At 40.3% G+C, this 18,734-nt stretch overlaps 1 protein-coding gene across 1 annotated transcript; it reads left to right on the plus strand.

Annotated features, from left to right (window-relative positions):
- The first annotated feature begins 7,893 nt into the window (after positions 1-7,893).
- On the plus strand, positions 7,894-8,820 carry LOC146813143 (olfactory receptor 5V1-like). The gene has a single exon (XM_085614714.1). It carries the CDS (start codon positions 7,894-7,896, stop codon positions 8,818-8,820), a length of 927 nt encoding a protein of 308 aa, XP_085470840.1.
- Positions 8,821-18,734: the final 9,914 nt, after the last annotated feature.

Consider the following 18,734-nt stretch of genomic DNA (forward strand, 5'->3'; position numbering starts at 1 on the left):
AGTTAAAAGAAGACAGCGCCTGATTCTCCAGTATTTAAAAAATAGCTCGGCCAGTATTCTTATGATTCAGGAGACCCATCTTTTGCAATCAGAGTGTAAAGCGTTATTTGGTAAGCTAAGGTGGGTGGATAAGATTATAGCCTCAGTCCAGTTATGCTGCTCGAAAGGGGTAGCCATTATCCTTAAATCAAATTCAGGGATTGAGCTTATTAACCCCTTCAGTGCCCATGACGAGATAGTCTCGTCATGGAGCGCGGTTGCGCTGTGCCCATGACGAGACTATCTCGTCATGAACCCCGCCCGCTAATGAAACGCCCGGCACAGGGCGTGGAAAGGGCGGGGCACAGAAGGGGTTAAATCTCAGGTAGATATAAGAGGCCACTGGGTTATTGCGGAAATAAAATCTCAGGGCAATAAATATACCATAGTCAGTTTTTATGGTCCCAATCAGGATGATACAAGGCCTTTAAATAATCTTTGTTTCCCCCTGGCTGATTTTGAGGCCCCTTTGATAATGGGAGGAGACTTTAATGTACTCTTAGACAACAAGCTGGATTGATCCCCCTCCCCCGGATACAGATTGCTGCTCCGCGCGTTAAAGCCCATCTTATGTCCACTGTCAAAAATCTGAACCTGTGTTATGTATGGCGGAAAAAAAAGGGTGAAGTTAGCGAATATTCTTTTTATAGTAAAAAGAACTCTCACTATTCCAGGATAGACAATATATTTATGGATCACTCAGAGCTGGACAAAGTAAGCCTAATTGAATATTTGCCTATTCACATTTCTGATCATGGTGCTATACTCCTCAATTTGGATCTCCCTCAAGAGCTCCCCTTGAGGAGATGGACCCTAAACAGGAGATTTCTTTTGTCGCCTTCTACTCCAGGCTTTCTGAAATATGAATCTGCTAGTTTCTTACAAGATAATTTGGGGTTGTCATCTCTGTATAATGTTTGGGATGCTTTTAAGGCCTGGCTGAGGGAAATTTTAAAGGGGGCAATGACGGGATGGTCTAAGGCAAAGAAGAAAGAGTTGGCCGACCTAGAAGCACAAATAATAAGGTAAAGTTTAGACGCCTTTCCGGTATAGAAAATGAAAATGTAATAAAGAGACTGGAAGAACTACAGTTAAAATTCAGGCTTAAGTCTGAAGAGATCTAGCTACAAAAATGGGAAGCTAGCAAGATGAGGGATTTCGAGCAGGGGGAGAACTGAGGCAAACTCTTAGCTATAAAGAGCCAAATTGATAGATCTCACAACTACATCAGTAGGAATAAAATTCACATGCACGTCACTGAGGCTAAAGATAAGATAGAACAGGCTTTTGTGCAGTTCTTTCAAGAGCTATATCAAGAAGATTTACATAATGTGGAAGAACATATGGATAGTTGGCTCACAGAAAAGCAACTTCCAAAGTTATCTGAGGATAGCCAAAAATTTCTTAAGTCAGAAATAACCGGGAGTGAGATATTCACGGTCTTAGACAGAGCCACAAAGGGGAAAGCCCCAGGCCCAGATTCAATCCCAATTGAGGTTTATTCCTTATTGAGGGCTGAGGTTTTCCCAGTTTGGTTGAAGTTATTTAATGATATTCTAGCCAGATACTTGGGTGGTGCAGTTATATCACTGATATTAAAACCTGGGAAGGATCCAACTGAATGCCAGTCATACCGGCCGATCTCCTTATTAAATGCCGATTATAAGGTTTTTATGGAATCCTGAATAATTGACTGTCTAAGATTGTAGGACCAATTATTCATCAGGATCAGAAGGGCTTTCTCCCGGGCAGGCAGATGTCGGAGCTGGTATATACCCTAATTGGGGCGGCTGACCTACCAGTCTCACTGGGCTTCCCTCTTTCCATTATTACAGTTGATGCCGCCAAAGCCTTTGACTGTGTGAATTGGCATTTTTTAGACAGGGTTCTGAAGGCTTTTGGTTTTGGCGAAGAGTTTAGAGAAGTACTTAAGAAAATATATAGGTCACCGTACGCCCAGATCTTGGTTAACGGCAGCCCCTCTCCTATTGTTAAAATAGGCCGCGGAACTAGGCAGGGCTGCCCATTGTCCCCTATTCTCTTTGATTTAAATATCGAACCTTTTTCCCAGAGCCTACGACAGAATAGGAAGATATCTCCTTTTGTAATAAATGGGTTTGAGAAAGTAGCGCTCTATGCGGACGACCTGGTTTTATTGTCTTCAAACGTCACTGTCACACTCTCAGAGCTTATGGTCGAAGCACAGTCTTTTGGGAAACTCTCAGGTTATAAGATAAATGAAGATAAAACCGAGATTATGGCATGGAACATCCCTGATTATGAAAGTAATTTTGCCAGGGAGCTCAGATATCTCGGAGTAACAATCACTCAAGAACTTGATAAAATCACAAAAACTAATCTAGATAGGGTCTCTAAAGAGGTTGATGCTTTATTGAAAAGATGGCAGAGTATACCACGCTCTCACTATGGAAGGGTTAACCTTGTACTCCCAAAATATACTTATCTGTTTAACAATATCCCTCTAGTGTTTGCAAAAGCAGATTTGCTCCAAATTCAGGGCAAGATCTCCTCCTTTATATGGGCAGATAAAGGGATCCAGTTGTCCTGGAAAAATTTAAGGCGTAAACTGCAGTATGGGGTTATGGGTTTACCTGACCTACAGTTATATTGTTGGGCTTACCAATTGAAAAATTGTAGGATGTTATTGCTTACTCCAGACAACTCATTAAATGGGAGCATGTTCAAAGCCATGTTAGTCGGCACAGAGGAATCAGGATTTATGTACAAATTTGGCTCTAAATTTTTCAAAAAAGTGCGTCTGAAGACCCTACGTATGGCGGCCAAATTATGGTTGGGTTGTCGAGACTGCTTGGCACTTTCATATTATAGTGATTGGACGCCTGTGTGGGACTCCCCCGGAACTCCAGAGTGTCTTTTGGACGTTTTAGCTCATCCCTTAATAGAGGCTGGAGTTACGTACTGGAAGGACATTGTAGCGGGTAATGAATGTCATTCCTGGGATTTTTGGAACAACACCACCAGAAGTACCCTCTCGAGGTTTGAATTTTACCAGATCGCTTCTTAGTGTAAGGGCCAATGCTGGTCTTTATCGGATAAAAGCCCCATGGAAAGTGATTTACAAGATGTGGCCCGAGGAAAAAACAAGTGTCCCTCTGGTATATTCATCTTCTAGCTGCAGCAGATAGAAAGATGGATAAGCTCGACTTTGGGAAAACTACTTGCCGAGCGAGGAGCTAGATGACATATGGCAAGTATCTATAGATACACTTTACTCGTTAATTAAATCTGCTGCACTCAGGAAGAACCACTTTTTCACAATCCACAGGTTATATTGGTCCCCTCTCAAAATCTTGAGAATAAGGGGTGGTGGAGAAGCAAGATGTCTCAGATGTGGCGGCTCCGTGAATGCAGATGACATCCACATATTTTCCTCCTGTTCCAAGTTACAAGAATTTTGGAAACATGTGGGTAAGACCATTTTGAGGGTGCTGGGTTCCGCTGTGGAGGTAAGCCCGTCTCTTATTCTTATTGGCATAATTTCTTATTCTGGGGGGTGTATCTCCTGAATTGGTTGAAATATAAGTTGGTGTTTTACTTGATCCTCCTGGCTAGGAGAGAGATATGTAAATTGTGGCGTCAGGTGGCACCACCTTCCTGGAATGCCTGATGAAATTCTGTCACATACTTTAGAGCTTTAGATCAAAGGGTAAATGCTTATAGAGAGAGACCTGGCACTGGGTTATTCTGGAACTTGTTGGACGAGACATCCATTGACTAGATTAGATTAGATCAAGGTATCCGTTAAGTTCCAATGATTAAAGCCTCTTGGTCAGCTCAGGATGTGTATTTTGGGGTATCCCTGAATGAACAACAGCTGAGACTGAAACCACCAAGTCATTAGCACTAGCGGTGGATCAGGTCGAGAGGTTGCTATGGCTACGGAGGTCAAAAGAGGAAATAAAAAAAATTAAAAAGAAGGCACGGACAACAGGAGGGAGGGTGGGGTTGTAAACAAGGCACCAAAGCTGGACATGAAACTGGATAAAGAAAATAGTGCTTAAAGACTAAATAACAGGTACCATGTAACAACCGAAGTAAAAGGGCCAGTCACCATGGTAGGTGACAAACGAAGATGAGGCAGTACTAAGGAGGGACTAACAAGCCTATTTACGAATCAGAAGCCAGCAAGTAGGATGGACAGTGACAAAAGCCAATTGCATATATGGTCGGAGAGTGGCGGGGCTTCTATTCCCTATTCCACTACAACAGGTCTCGCAGAGCAGCGCATGCGCACTGGCTCAACCTAAAAAAGACAGCCTCTGTAATGTAGTGGAAATGGAAATAATGCAGAAAGGAGTTTTACCAGATGTATTTCTTAATGATCTAATCACAGCTTTAAGGTATTTTTACTGCGTGAGCCATGCAGCACTTGTCCTTAACATGTATGTGAGAAGTCTTGTTCATAATATTCGGAACCGCTGAGTCTTGTTGAGGTGAACCTTGTCAGAGAAAATTCTCGGTCTCTCTGATACTTCAGTTAATCTATTTAAATTAACCTTGGGGCTTGTTTTCTGAAGCTGACAAGAAAGTCTGTTTTCATTGCAGCTGTTTTCTTGTCAGCTGGTAGAGGGAAAATGGAGCTGTGCATGTGTGTGAAATGTTACGGTGGAAGTCGCCAATTATAGGTTATGACAAGCCACTTCCGACATTTTCCCCTATTACAGGTGCATCATGAAATTCCTTGTAAAAAGAAAATTAAGCAATTCTCATCAGAAGGAAATTTCAGCATCCTTATGATTATGTGGTGAAATATTACACTTTACTGGCCTAATGCTTGATAATCACAAACATGTTCAAGTGCATTTCCCACACTTCATATTTAACTTGCATCTGGGAGGTTCAGATGGAACTGCTGCAGAAAATGTGGGAGTGAACCCCACATAGAACTATATCTATCAATAGTTTACCCATGTGGATATTTCCTAAACTTAATCTGTTATATTTTGCTTGTTTGCAACACACACACACCTAGGGCTTTGAAAACAGTCATTGTTGTTTTTTTGGGTTATTTCATACTTGAACGTTACCACATGCACGAAAGGAATGTTAGTAAATTCCCCACATATGTGTACTTTAAGAACAGATATAAATGTGACCTATGAATATTTTAAGATAAGTCTGTTTGTGAGAATTGTACCATGTGTTTCCATTTGAGAGAAATAAGTTTGTCTCACCAGCAAGGTTTCACCTTTAGACGTAGTCACTTTTGGAAGTCAAAATCACACATGTGGCAAGGCTAGAGGCCAAAGATGGTCTCGCTAGCGAGGTCCTGCTACAGCACTTTTTAGTTTAACAAAAAACACAGAATGGGGAGAATCTGGTTATCTTGGGCAAGCCTCAGTGTGTAGTCCCAGTCCTACAGTGGTGTAATCAGTCCCACATTTCTACAAGTGCTGGAATGTTTTTCCTTGTCAGTCCAGCAGGCTCTATCTCCTTAGGAAAGGCCTATCTCTTGAAGGATCCAGTCCTTTGTGGTCAGCTTGGCCTTCTTGAAGGCAGGCAAATAGCAGACAAACCACTTAACCTTCGAAGAACAGTTTCAGTTGCTGGATTCAGGAGTACTTGAGTCTGTGAGTGAGTCATCTGTTTTTCAGCAGAAGTCATATTCCAACAGGTCCTTCTTCAGTGCCATATAGTCTTGAAGTACAGTTTAATAGACCAATTGGACAAAACCAACTGTAAAAATAAAAAATAAAACAGCAGAAATAAGGGCCAGGAAATCTGAACATTTAGGGTTGACCATGTACAAAAGGTGCATTTGCTACACCAGGGCAAAATAATGGACATAGATGTAAATATTAATATCAGAAATGACATGGTTTGTCCAAAAACAAAATACAATTAGTGCCACCACCTTGGACCACAGTCTAGGTAAATAAACATACAACATACATTTTCTAGCTATGTAAGCTAATCATATTCAAGGATTTATGTGCATCAAAAAAGAGAAATCATGCATAAACATCTGGCCCAAAACATATGCAAGATTTGATTGCCGTCATAGAAGGAATTGCACAGAACCTCAATTTCACATGGTTCGTAGAGGAAGAAAAGTTTTTTGAAGAAATATTTTTGGTGTTGGAAAATGGGCAATTATTTTTATCATTTCCAATTGCATGATTGATATTTGAGCCACTGACGTAATTGCACTAGCAGTAAAACATGCCACTGTCATTGACCTAGTATTTGTATTTTAGTGATTATCATCTACCCATATTCAATATGTAGACATTCTGAAGTTACATCTGTTTGTGGTAGTTGGTTTATAACATTTTAGGGTGATGCTCTACTTAAAATGTATGATAATCAGACGTTATCTGTGTTTGTAAATCTTTCCTACAAATTTTAGAAACTGTGAACAAGATTTACGATAACTGGTTGAATTTTGCACCAGTAAAGAACCTTACAATTCGACCTCTTTTCTAATGGGTCGACTTGTAAAACTCCAGTTTGGAGTGAGTGGGAATCTGACCTACGTCCTGTATATAAATGAGGTTGGTCACAAATTAGGACTCACTCAGAATCAAGGCCTTACAGGGATGGTGGCCTGCTAAGGTCAGAAGACCACTACATCTGTGATTGCTGTTCCGTAACGGAAATGGAGCTGAATTTTGTTTTCACTCAAAGTTTTTTCTTGTTGACAGTGGTCCCTTGGAACTGAGGTAAAAGTGGCCAGACACCTATGATTGAATTTGTACATTTGAAAATGCATATTTGTGGTCACAAATGCTGAAAAGGAGCTTTTGCAATCGTAAACTTGCTTCTCACATCGGACCCTGTTATCTGTTATCTGCTAGTTTGTGCAGAAGATTCAAGGACAGAAAGCCTTATATTTCAGAAATTGCAAAATGAGAATTTAATTACAAACAAATGCTTTTCCTTGATGTATGAAGGACTCTTTTGGTGGTCCAAGACTGCAAGGAATATCAATTCAACGTTTGATGTGAAAGCTACTGATGTAGGGCCTGATCTAGAGTTAATCTGACCTGTTAATGCATGAAAAACGTGACGGCTGCCCCATCCACCATATTGCAAGTGCAATGTGTCCAATGGCACTTATACAATAGACGAGATATCAGTCATGTTTGTGACAAAGTAACCTACAGAACAAACGCTAAAACAGGCCCTTAATGTTCATTTGGTCATTGTCAGCAGAATAGATATAAACAAGGAAATGAGTGAAGAGGTACAATAGGTAGTGGACTTCCCCTCCTCTGTAAATTATTAAAAATCAAACAAAGTCTAACTTTTAGGCTTTTAGGTATTTTTTAATCCCATCATATCCACTCAGACCCTACCACTCTCATCACAGATAGCATCAATTTACTAACAAGTGCTCCCTTGTCGTCATCTGTAGTATGATGCCCCATCCCGCAGTGGGGAGGGAAGAACCCGACGATAAAGCATGCCACCAAGGGACCTTTTGGTGGTGGGTTATTTTAACAAAACAGTGTGTTTTTCCTGTACAAACTTAGGAAAACTGACCAGCTTTCTCTAATACTGAAGAAAGAAGGATAGTAACATGTTTGTAGCTATAGGTTGGACTTTGTTTGGTTTGTCATTGTTAGTAGAATCCCAAATAATACATAGGTACATTTTACAAGAGCATATAATAAGCCTAAAAGTAAAAAGTATTTACATGAAAGCTCACAATGTTTCCTTTAGTAGATTTTATATTTTTGGAAATGTCACACAAAACTCACATTCCCATACTTACCCCTCTGATCCTTTTGCCAATAATTAAATTCATAAGAATTTTGTATTCATTTACAGGGTGTCTTCAGATACAAGCCTTGTTGCATTGCTAGATAAATGAATGAATCAAATATGAGTACAACTGCAGGGTTCTTAATTGTCGGATTTTCAGATTTTAAACAGTTGAAAATTCCACTCTTTTTTGCCCTTTTATTGATTTACTTCATAACTCTAATGGGAAACTTTTTGATCTTGACAATAATACACTCGAACTCAAATTTGCATACAGCTATGTATTTCTTCCTTACACAGTTGTCATTTGTCGACATCATTTTAACGTCAGTCATTTTTCCACAACTGCTTGTTCACTTCTTTGCAAAGGACATGGAGGTTTCTCTCACTGAATGCCTCCTGCAGCTGTATTTTTTCATTTCCCTGCTAACTGCAGAGCTCCTTCTCTTGACAGTCATGGCTTATGATCGGTATGTGGCCATCTGTGTTCCCCTTCGCTACACGACCATCATGAATAAATCGATGTGCATGCGGTTGGCTGCTGGAAGCTGGACAGTGGGACTTTTACTTGGAGTACCACATCCTGTACTAATGTCAAGGTTCTCCTTCTGTGAGTCCCACATCATTAACCACATTTTCTGTGATGTGACAGCACTGTTGAAGATTTCTTGCAGCAGTACTAGCACCATTGAGACTCTTAACTATGTTGATGGTTCATTAGTGACAATGACATCATTTATTATTATCATTATGTCTTATTGCAAAATCACTTCTTCCATCCTGAAAATCAAGTCCAAGACTGGGAAGGAAAAAGCTTTCTCCACGTGTGCCTCACACATCACTGTGGTTGTTTTATTTTATATGTCTATCTTGTCTACATACGTGCGACCAATATCAACATATTCAATGAAAGAAAATAAGATAATGTCTTTGTCATATGTTGCTTTTACTCCCCTATGTAACCCCATTATATACAGTCTGAAAAATACAGAGTTTAAAAAAGCTTTGAAGAAGGCAAAGAGCATAGCATAATTCATTAGCCGAGAGAAAAATGCATTATTTCAGTGACTGAAAAGCAAATTTAAAAGACCAAGCATTTTAATTAGTTATAGTTCAGTTGTATATGTTGTTTGAAATATTTAGTTTATTACACACTGTGGAAAGTGTCTTTTTTAGCATTACAATGCTGTTATGAAGAACCACTTGTTTACAGAAATAAGTTGTGAATGTGTATACCCAGGCCAGTGATTTGATAGATTTGATTTTTCCAAGAATTTACGTTGTTGAACAAATGACAATGTACACCATTAATAAATTATAAAATTAACAAAAAAATCTATCAGACGTATTGATACAAACAATTTGAATAAAAAAATGGGAATTATTTCAGCACTCTACATGTGTGTTTTTGCAGGTGTTAAATTATGTACGGGCATGTTTGTGATGAGATTGTTTTTTTGGGTGTGAAATGAAAATATGTTCAATGTTATATTATTTTTTCCTAATTTCCTAATTCTGTGGTGACAAAGCTTCTTGGGCCTGATCATATAAAATGAGGTTGGAAAAGGTAAGTTTGAACATAATTTAGATTGACTGAAGTAATTTGAAACTGAAGTCAAGTGGCAGTCACCTTTTACCATCTTTTTCAGCAGAAATTGATACTTATTCACTGAGATTTGACAGAAATTAATCACTTTCAACAACAGCACACTAGCAACATTTGTTACATTCTGTAAAGGAACTTCAAACAAAAGAGAAAACAATAATAAAACAAAAACAAAATGACAAGGCACAATTCAGGAAAATAAACAAATGAAAATGCAGAACTACCATAACATCACAATGGCAATACATTACCAAGAGTAGAGCTAGCCATATCAATAACATGAACGTGTGATTGAATGCAAAAAACAACTAACCATAATGTAAGCCAGCACAACACACCACCAATGCAATAAAATACAATTCTGTACCTTTCCAAATCTAAAACTCAGTCCAAAATATTCAGCTACAAGATCTTAGGGTGTAAGTAGGCCTTACTGCTTGTAAACCGGGGTGCTTGGTATTTAAAGGTACAACATGTAATAATGAACATGTCCTTAAAATGAAAAGGCCATTAAAGTTGTTTTCACTGAAGCAGAGTTTGCGTCTCCATAGGAAAGCACTTTGAATAGAATATTACATTTAATTTATCTCCAGTGAGAAAGCAACTGCAAATTTCATATTTGGTTTTATCATACATATTTTGGAAAAGGTACTTTTAGAAAGTTAACTTTCCCCTTCCTAAATCCTATAGAAACCCATTTATATGGGCTCTTACTCTCACCAAGAGTTGACTAGACCTCTTTGGTGTGGGGAGCTGTCCTGTAAGTAACAACTGGTCATGCTGCCTCCTTTGTTCCTCTAGTCAGGTAGGCACAAGGAACCATTTTTGACTGACCACAGAGGAGAAGTTACTCATTTCCTTGGACACACCAAAAGGAGGAGCACTGCCCAGGTAAGAACGGCTCTGCCATCTTGGTTTCACATAGAGAATAGTGCTTCAAGATTGTTTTCAGTAGAGCAAAGAGGGAAAAAAGTACAGGGTCACCCTTAGGAACTTGTCCCCCAATGGTTAGGGAGTGGCTAGATATTTCCCCCCACCTTCAGGCTGGTACCCAGTATTAATGTGACACCCAGGGTACCCTCCTCCTATTATATTATGTATCTCTAGAAGAACATAAGAGGGCTGAGTCTGCGGTCTTTGTACCCCGAAGCTTGAACCTGCTCTTCATCTTGTACCCAAGTACTGGAAAAATAAGTGGACTCCAGTGGTCATAATGTGAACTGTTCAAGCTACAGGGACACAACAAGCTACATGAGGTTTTTTTCTCCTACTGACCAGCTGACCGGTTCCAACTGGACTTTCCCTTACTCTAGCTGCTAGCATCTGCTATAGAGATTGCTGACACACAAGCAATGTTCCCAAGATCCTAGGCCCTTGGCTGGCTCTCCACACAATGATGAATGTCAATCTTTCTCTTACATTACTTTTGGGACGATTAATACAAAATAGAGCATTGGTGCTGCCCAGAGTTGATAGGCCCACCCCCTACTTTTTCTTCACACTCTGCTGTGGTGTAAATAATTCAAGGGAAAGCGGTATGACAAAGTGTATCTAAGGAGAAAAGCAGTGTCCCATACTGATTGTCTGAACATTTAATGTCTCACATAAATCTTGGGTACCACTGTACTCATTAGCAATTTTAACAATATTGTATTTAAGTCTAACGAGTGACATCATCGAAAATGTAATTTATCATGTCATGAGCAATGTAATTTATGAGGTCATAAGCAGTGCATTATAGGAGTGTGAGTTATAATTAATTGATTAAAATGGCGTACTTCCGCATTTTTTTTTAACATTACCTCCCGTCTCATTTCAACAACCCACTATAAACTCGCTTTAACCATTGCTTTTGTTTCAGTAAATTTATGTGGATGTTCAATCATATTCCAAATCGGCCCAGCTCCGAAACCATTTGTGAGTGCACAAGCCCTATTATGTAGAACTTGGACAGTATGCAGCAGGGGTCAGCCTGTCCTCAACACTTGCTGAGCACAGTCTCTGGCCATGTGGAGTGGAGTGCGTTTGGCTACTGGGACTTTGCCAAATTCTCTGTGGATTCCTTCTGTGGGGCCCCAGTCATAATTGTGCATGGTTTGCCAACCGAAATTATTCCTATTTTAAAATTATGGAACGGTTAAGTTACTGAAAATATTGTCTGAGTGAGTAAACAGATGTGGAAAGGGATGCTGCAGTTATGCAAACATCTCTCTCTTTATCACTATTTTTAGCCCATATAAAATATTTTGTGCCTCAAGTTACAAGAAAATCCTACACATCTTCTCACAGATTTCAGATTATCAGATTTATTTATTTAAGTGATCGGTCTTTTAAAAACAAAAACCATTACACCAATGACATTTTTAAACATCTTCTCACAGTTGTAACCTGTTGGTTTCATACCTGCATGAACATCTTGTAAGAAAGGAGATTGTTAATTGCAAAGCATGTGAGTCCTTCACAAGTAATAAAAGAAACAATATTTAGTTTACTGGGAACCAAGTTCCTGATTTTTCACTCTACCTTCTCAGGTGGCAAAGCAGGGCAGTCTAGGACTATCTCAAAGGAGGTGGTGTGGGCTAGTTCCTTAGATCATTGTTATGCAACAAAACAACCTTAAATAAATCATTGCCCAGTTAGTGCTTTTTCTTATAAAAAGGAAAATATATGTATTATACATACTACTAGTACTACACATCAACTTACCCACATCTACAAATATGCAGAAGAAAATACCTATTGTGACACTCCAGGAACACGTTACACCTCTAGCAAAACCTGAACCCTATAATAACCACAATCCCCACACACTAGACACAATTTAAGAGGGCGTTGTGCTCAAAAGCTAAGGCTAGTGGATTTGCATGGGTATCACCACATTATTATAAACAGAATAATTGTCATAATATTCCAATTCAACACAGTTGAAATCAATAAGGATGTTCCTACAAGACATTCATTATGGCATGTCAGTGATAACCTTGAGGTTGTCAAAAAGCATTTCAAAATGTGTCAATGACCATCATCAAAATTAATGATTGACTGTGTTCTTTCAACACAACCTTTTTAATGACCTTGATGAAACATTGTCACTGTTAACAAAGCATTGTCAAATCAATTCAATTTGTGCATAGCTCTTTATTCTACATTAACATCATGCCACTAAACTTTAGTACCAACTAACATGCATTCCAGCGCTAATGTGTAACAGCAAAGGCTCCAGGAGTGTTTGAAATTCTGAGGAACTTCTCTCAACGTCACAAATATAACACCCTGGGTGAACTAGGGAGTTACCGGTGATTTGGTAGCAGGGCTGATGCACACCTGGAAGCCAGCAGGGCTGGTGCATACCAGGAAGCCTGTACAGTATTCCATTAAAGAGTTGGTGGTGACCCTGCACTTTCCGAGGCACCACCAAAACCATAAATGCATCTTTTGAGTGCCACGAGTATTCTGGTAGTTTCCTTTTTCCTAGAGGCATGTATATATTCTAAACTTGCTTCCCCGTTTGATTAGCATATAGCCTTGCACTGCACTGTTGGAAATGGGTTTAATATTAGTGCTAAGCAGTGACTTTCCACTTGTCAGAAGGCCACCAACACAATAAAAGGTTCAGTTATGGTCTCAATGTATTAATCCCTTGCCCCATCCTTGGTAGCTCGCTATGAGCAGGCAGGCTTAACTTAGGATACAGGTATGTAAAGCATTTAAAACCATCAATACATTAAATAAAACACAACACATAATAAAAATCCAAAACGAATTTATAAAAATGGTAATATTTTTATTTTTAAAATAACACTAAAACAAAAAAAAAGTCTAATGCAGGGAACCAGAGATAATATATATTTTTTTAAATAGTAAACACTTTCTAGTGCTTAAAAATCAAAAGCACCAACTTGGGACATATGGTTGTGCTTGACTGCGACAAAGTCAAAGTGTCAGGCTGACCGCAATGGAGCCCTGGTCAGATACACTAAGTGGGAGGACTCGGTCAATATTTTACCTTCACACTTAGAAACATTTTTTAGCAGATTTTCTCTTGATGTCAAATAATGCTCCTCTATAGGCCGGATTCACATCAATGTCTCTGGCTTGATGCAGTTCTAACCCTCGGCCAACTCCTGGAAGTCTTTATCTCAGGAGCTTACAGTGGAACAAAACTGAAATCCAGGCCGGGTCACTGTTCGAGGTCGTCCGCTTGACTCAAGACGTCGAGTCGGTTAACTCATTGATTCTTTTTCCAAAAGTTGCTTCGAACTTTTGGAACTTCTTTCTGAAGTTCCTCTTGTGAGTTCAATGTTTCCACAACAACAATCCAAGGGTCTAGAAGCTCTGAGATGATCCTTGCGATGTTCAGACTACAATTCCCATAATGCATCTTCCAAATCCTTAAACGTCCACTGGACACACACCAGGATGGGGACATCTTCGTGGAGATGATGCAGATAGGCTATGTTAACCTGTAGCTTGCAGGGAGTCCACTTCTTAATCTTTGTAAAGTCAGGCAAAGTCTCTAGAGCTGTAGTACCAGATTGTGAAGCAGTTAGAGTCCTTCATAGTGCAGTTATTTGGGTGCAGATTCGGGTTCCAGCAGGGCAGTCCTTCTTCTCCTTGTTGTTTCAGGCAGCTTCCATATTTATTCAGTGTTCCTTGGTGTCAAAGAGGGGTGACATCCTTTTTCAATGGGATGCACGATGCCACCCAGGTGTATGCCCACTTCCTCCAAAGTGTGACATATTCTTGTCCCAGAAAGCACTTTTCTTCCAAAATCCAAAATGGAGAAACTTTCTCCTGAAGGTTTATATCTGACTAAGCCAAACCACTAGCGTGATTAGTATTCCCTAACCCTCCCCTTCCAGCCCTTTCATTTGCCTAAATGCAGGGACTCCTGTGTGCCATGGGGTGGCAGAATGTGAGCGTAAGCCTGTGCTGCACCAAAGTGTAATTCTCACTTTGAAGACCAGTTTGGCTACTTCAGCCCCATTCTGCCTGTTGTTTCTGCAGCTGAAGTTGTCCCCACACAGCAAATCCTTTGAGTCTCTAACAGGCCACTTCACACCTCATTAACACAGCCTGGCTCAGCCTGGAAGAGGCTGTCCAACAAGATAGGGCAGCTGGAAATCTGGATTTTGGGTTAAAGAAAAGAGTGTTCTCTAACAGTTATAGAAAATCTGACAGTGTAAAGAAACTGGCAGTTTAGCGGTGACCTATATGTAATAATATGGTAGCCTAAGACTTTGGAAGTCCATTTAACTCCAAAGTTGAATTTGCATATAATTTAATGTAAAGGCATCCTGAAAAGGGAGGGCAGCCTTTACAATGACAGCAGGCAACACAGTAGTGCACACTTAAGTGCATTAGGTCTACTGGGCCTCTAAAGCTACATGCCATTTTTTATACTAGGGACTTACAACTAGGCTGCCAGTATTTATTGAAATTACACTTGATTACGACATACTTTTAATTAGAGCATATGCCCTGGGTCTGGTTAGCAAAGCCCAGGTCTCAGACAGAGTCAGAAAAGCAACATCTAGTAGTCACATTGGGAACAAAAAATAGGGGGACACTGTAAACATGTCTTGATTTCTCACACAACCATTGATCTTTAGGGGACTTGTGGCTCTTGCCTCTAATTGGGGCATCTGGCATGTGAAGATGAAAGGCAGCAGGTGAAGCCCACTCCAGTGCTATTCAGCTGTCTTTCCACCAGGCCAACACTGTTCTTGTGTTGGCACAGGAGTTAGAAATTGTTTTCTACTGCCCATGTACTCATGGGCTTGCAGTGAAATGGTGTATGGCTTCCACTGCCCAGACACACCCCAGTGGGAGAGTACTCATCTGGTTTTGCCTCTGTTCAATTTAGATGGGGACCCTGGGACAGTTTTCCATGTATCAGACCTGGGGGTGGGGTCACCTGGGTAGAGGATCTTCTTTGTGGAGGGGGCATATGAATATTTCAGATTTAAACATGACTTTGCATCCCCAGGGACCTAGACCATCCACAAAGTACTACTCTTCCCAGGCACATTATTTTGGCCCTGTTTGGATGATTTTCCTGCTTTATGTGGCGTTTTGCTCCTCATGGCAATTTGATTTTCTGCTTGCAACTAAGTCCATAAACTTTACCTTTCTGTTTTCTCTGATCCAGATGTGGGACATCTCATCTGTCTGGGCTCCTGGCATCTGCTTTCCCCAGAGGATCCCTCCAACTGTCCCTCTGTATCCCACTAGAGAGCATCCTCACTGCCACACTCCAGAGAATCCATAGCTTTGGCTCTCCCACAAGGCACATACATCTCAGCAGCGTATCCCATCTGCAGCACTGGTGCACAGAAGTTCCAGGGAAAATCTCAAAGGTCTTCACCAAGCATCACCCTACTAACCCTCAGAGAAAATAAGGGGGCTGCACCACTGGCCCTCACGAAACCCTTTACATTTTGGGTGCCAGCTGAAACTGAAAATTCTATTGTCCATGTTACAGTGCAGTCTCGTGATTTCCCCTTCCAGATGTGCATTCCTCTGGTATTGTTGCTTCGGGTCCAGACAGTTATCACAGTCTCTTCCTTGTGCAGGATTTTGTAATTGGGTTGGAAAGTTCTAGAAGATATCCACCTCTGCCTAGTCCTATTCTGGCACATCATAACTCTGCCCCTGCCCCAACCCTCCTACACTACATTAATGACTATTTCAAAATTGTGGGTTGAAGTCGTCTAAAGAAAGAGACTCTCTAACATCTTCAACCCTGCTCCCAATTGACACAATTTCACTCAAATATTTCTAAGGGAAGACCCTTCTATGTTTGACTCCAGAGGCTTTCTTCCTTTGCTCCTGCCGGAGTGAGCATGCTAAGGCCAGGTACAATAAGAAGAGCTAATTTGCTCATGGAGCTGCTGTCTCCACATTTTTCTCTCACAGGAACAAGCATAAGCACTCAACAATGGCTCTACTGTGTATCTAGGCTTTTGTTGCTGCTACTGGAGAGCAGAGTGAATAACTCCCAGCAGCAGATGAGATGGCCTTGAATCTGATTATCAGCTGCACCAGGGACATATGGCAAAACTCCAAGTGCCATTTGCAGTGCAGTTATTATGAACGTGAATGTCTGTCTACTGTCGGGATGCATGTTTAACTTAGGATTGATACCTGAATGCTATCCCTAGTCTCAAGTATATGTAAACAGTGCAGTGGCACATATTTCTCCCATAATATACAAATGAGGAAAGCAATTAGCTGAAATATTTCATGCACCACCAACTAAATGTAAGCAGTGGAACAAATATGGACACATAAGCTTTCAATGTACCTTTAAATTAGTCCTAAGGGCAGTTATTGAAAAGTGACATGAAACTGACTCAGACGTTCTGTGAAAATGTATCTGAGTTCAGTTAAGACTGAGAGTGAGTTTCAGTGCCTGACCTTCAGTGTGGTGTCTTTGGAAGTCTCAGAAACATTTACAAGGGTTGAATTTCACAAGAGTTTGGTGAGTTTGACATTATGTAAGCCACACAGCCTTTTCTAGTTTCCTTACTGGATGTGGTTTCAATGCAGGAGAGTGACCCAAATGTGGGAGACTTTGGGAGGTTTGGGGGAGGAAACATTGGGCTAAAACATTTTTTGGATCATTATTTTTATTTTAGCTTAGCAAAAAATAATTTTGGAATTAATCTTTTATATGAGGAGGTCCTGTGTAACTGTGTTTTTTTTATTTATGTAAGCAAAACCTAATTTTTGTCAACAGGTTTTACTTTTTTTTCTTCGAGAGTGCGAATTTTGCTGCAGTTTGTGTTTTTTCAGTAATTAAAGCCTATTTTGGATTGTTTAAGGGAAGGTTAGATGACTAATGACCAGGCAACCCTAACTCAGGACTCTGGGCACTCTCCTAGCACATCTCCTCTCTTGGTTTTAGCATTTTGAACCTGCATTCACTAACTGGCTTGTTGGTGATTACTATGTTCTCATGTTGCCTTCAGCAGAAGATGTGATCCTACTGCATAGCAATATCCATAAACTTTTTACTTTGGCTTATCGTTCTCATATCTTGTTGAAGTGGGCCTACAAACATGCAGATGCATCCAAGGTCCTTCCCAGAACAAGAACTACTTGACTGTATAATGTAAGTAAGATTTTGCCTGTCCTGTGGAATCAAGTTGACTTGTAATCTGCTAGTTTGGTTGCAGTGCCTACCACACAGTATCCTTACAACCATTGTGTTCTACAAACAACTAAGGCAGAAGGTATTAGATGGCTGTATTGCTAGGGCAGCGTTAAGTCCACGAACGTATAATGACTCAAAAACGACTGTGGGGTAATTAGATGTGAAAGAAAGTGGCACTTTAGGCTCTTATGAACTTGAGAATTCACCCATTGAACCTGATAAGACACTTGAACAGATACCAGCTCTGTGACAATGTGGAATTTTGATGTTCATTGTTAGTTATACCGGACTCTGATCTCAGTGCATATGTGTTTCAGGTAGCTTTGGTTCCATGGATGAAGGTACCAGCTGCCACATCTAGTGATGGATGCTACTTGTATACCACAGACACAATCTGTAGCTTCACATCCCATGCAGCAGACTCTGTGGTAAGCTGCCCATGCAGGAGGCTGCACAGTGTAAACCAACCAGGATTGACAAGCCTGCTTGTACTCTAACTATATTTAGACACTAGGGACATGTCAACTAGTTTATTGTTGTCTCACACACTCCGGATTTTAGAGTTGTTCCATGAATCTCTGTTCAAGATGCTCTTTGAGGAGCAAAGACCAGAAACTTCTCTCCTCAATAAAATTTGACAAGCAGCAAAACCATCAACCACTTCCGGCTCCCAAAGCAAACCTCCCAAAGACAGCTGAGAAGCTGAAGAAGCGAGGATGGGTTACATTCTAACAAATCCTCCTGCACGCTATCTGTTGTCCAAAAATGTTTCTCAAACCCTAGAAAGCTAACGGACTTCAATGACATACAACTGTCTTAAGAAAAAGCCCAGCTTTTATTTTATCATATTCTTAAGTGCTCACTAAAAATGTCTGTCCAATTCTATGCTGCATTTCTGACATCTTTGGGGTCGAAGAGAAAACAGATTCTACTGATCAACTGACCTTTAACGGTTCACACCTGCATACTCTGCCACTTTCAGCTTTGTGGGTCAGGTCTTAGAGGAGACCATTAGCTAAAGATGACTGTCTTATAATAAAAGAGTGCCAGAAATGATGTGTTGTGATTCACTGCTAATTCTGTCTGAGCAAATCTATATCTCTCTTAGACGCGTGCCAGAGTGATCTATTTTGGCAGCCCTCTGGGCATGTGTTTCTCTATGCTTCTGAGGTGGGTTGTACT

The sequence above is a fragment of the Triturus cristatus genome, chromosome 7 (genome assembly GCF_964204655.1).
Source record: "Triturus cristatus chromosome 7, aTriCri1.1, whole genome shotgun sequence".
In the NCBI taxonomy this organism is placed as follows: domain Eukaryota; kingdom Metazoa; phylum Chordata; class Amphibia; order Caudata; family Salamandridae; genus Triturus; species Triturus cristatus.

Excerpts from the sequence above, each read along its gene's own strand:
- LOC146813143 (XM_085614714.1), top strand. The coding sequence starts at position 7,894 with ATGAATGAATCAAATATGAGTACAACTGCAGGGTTCTTAATTGTCGGA.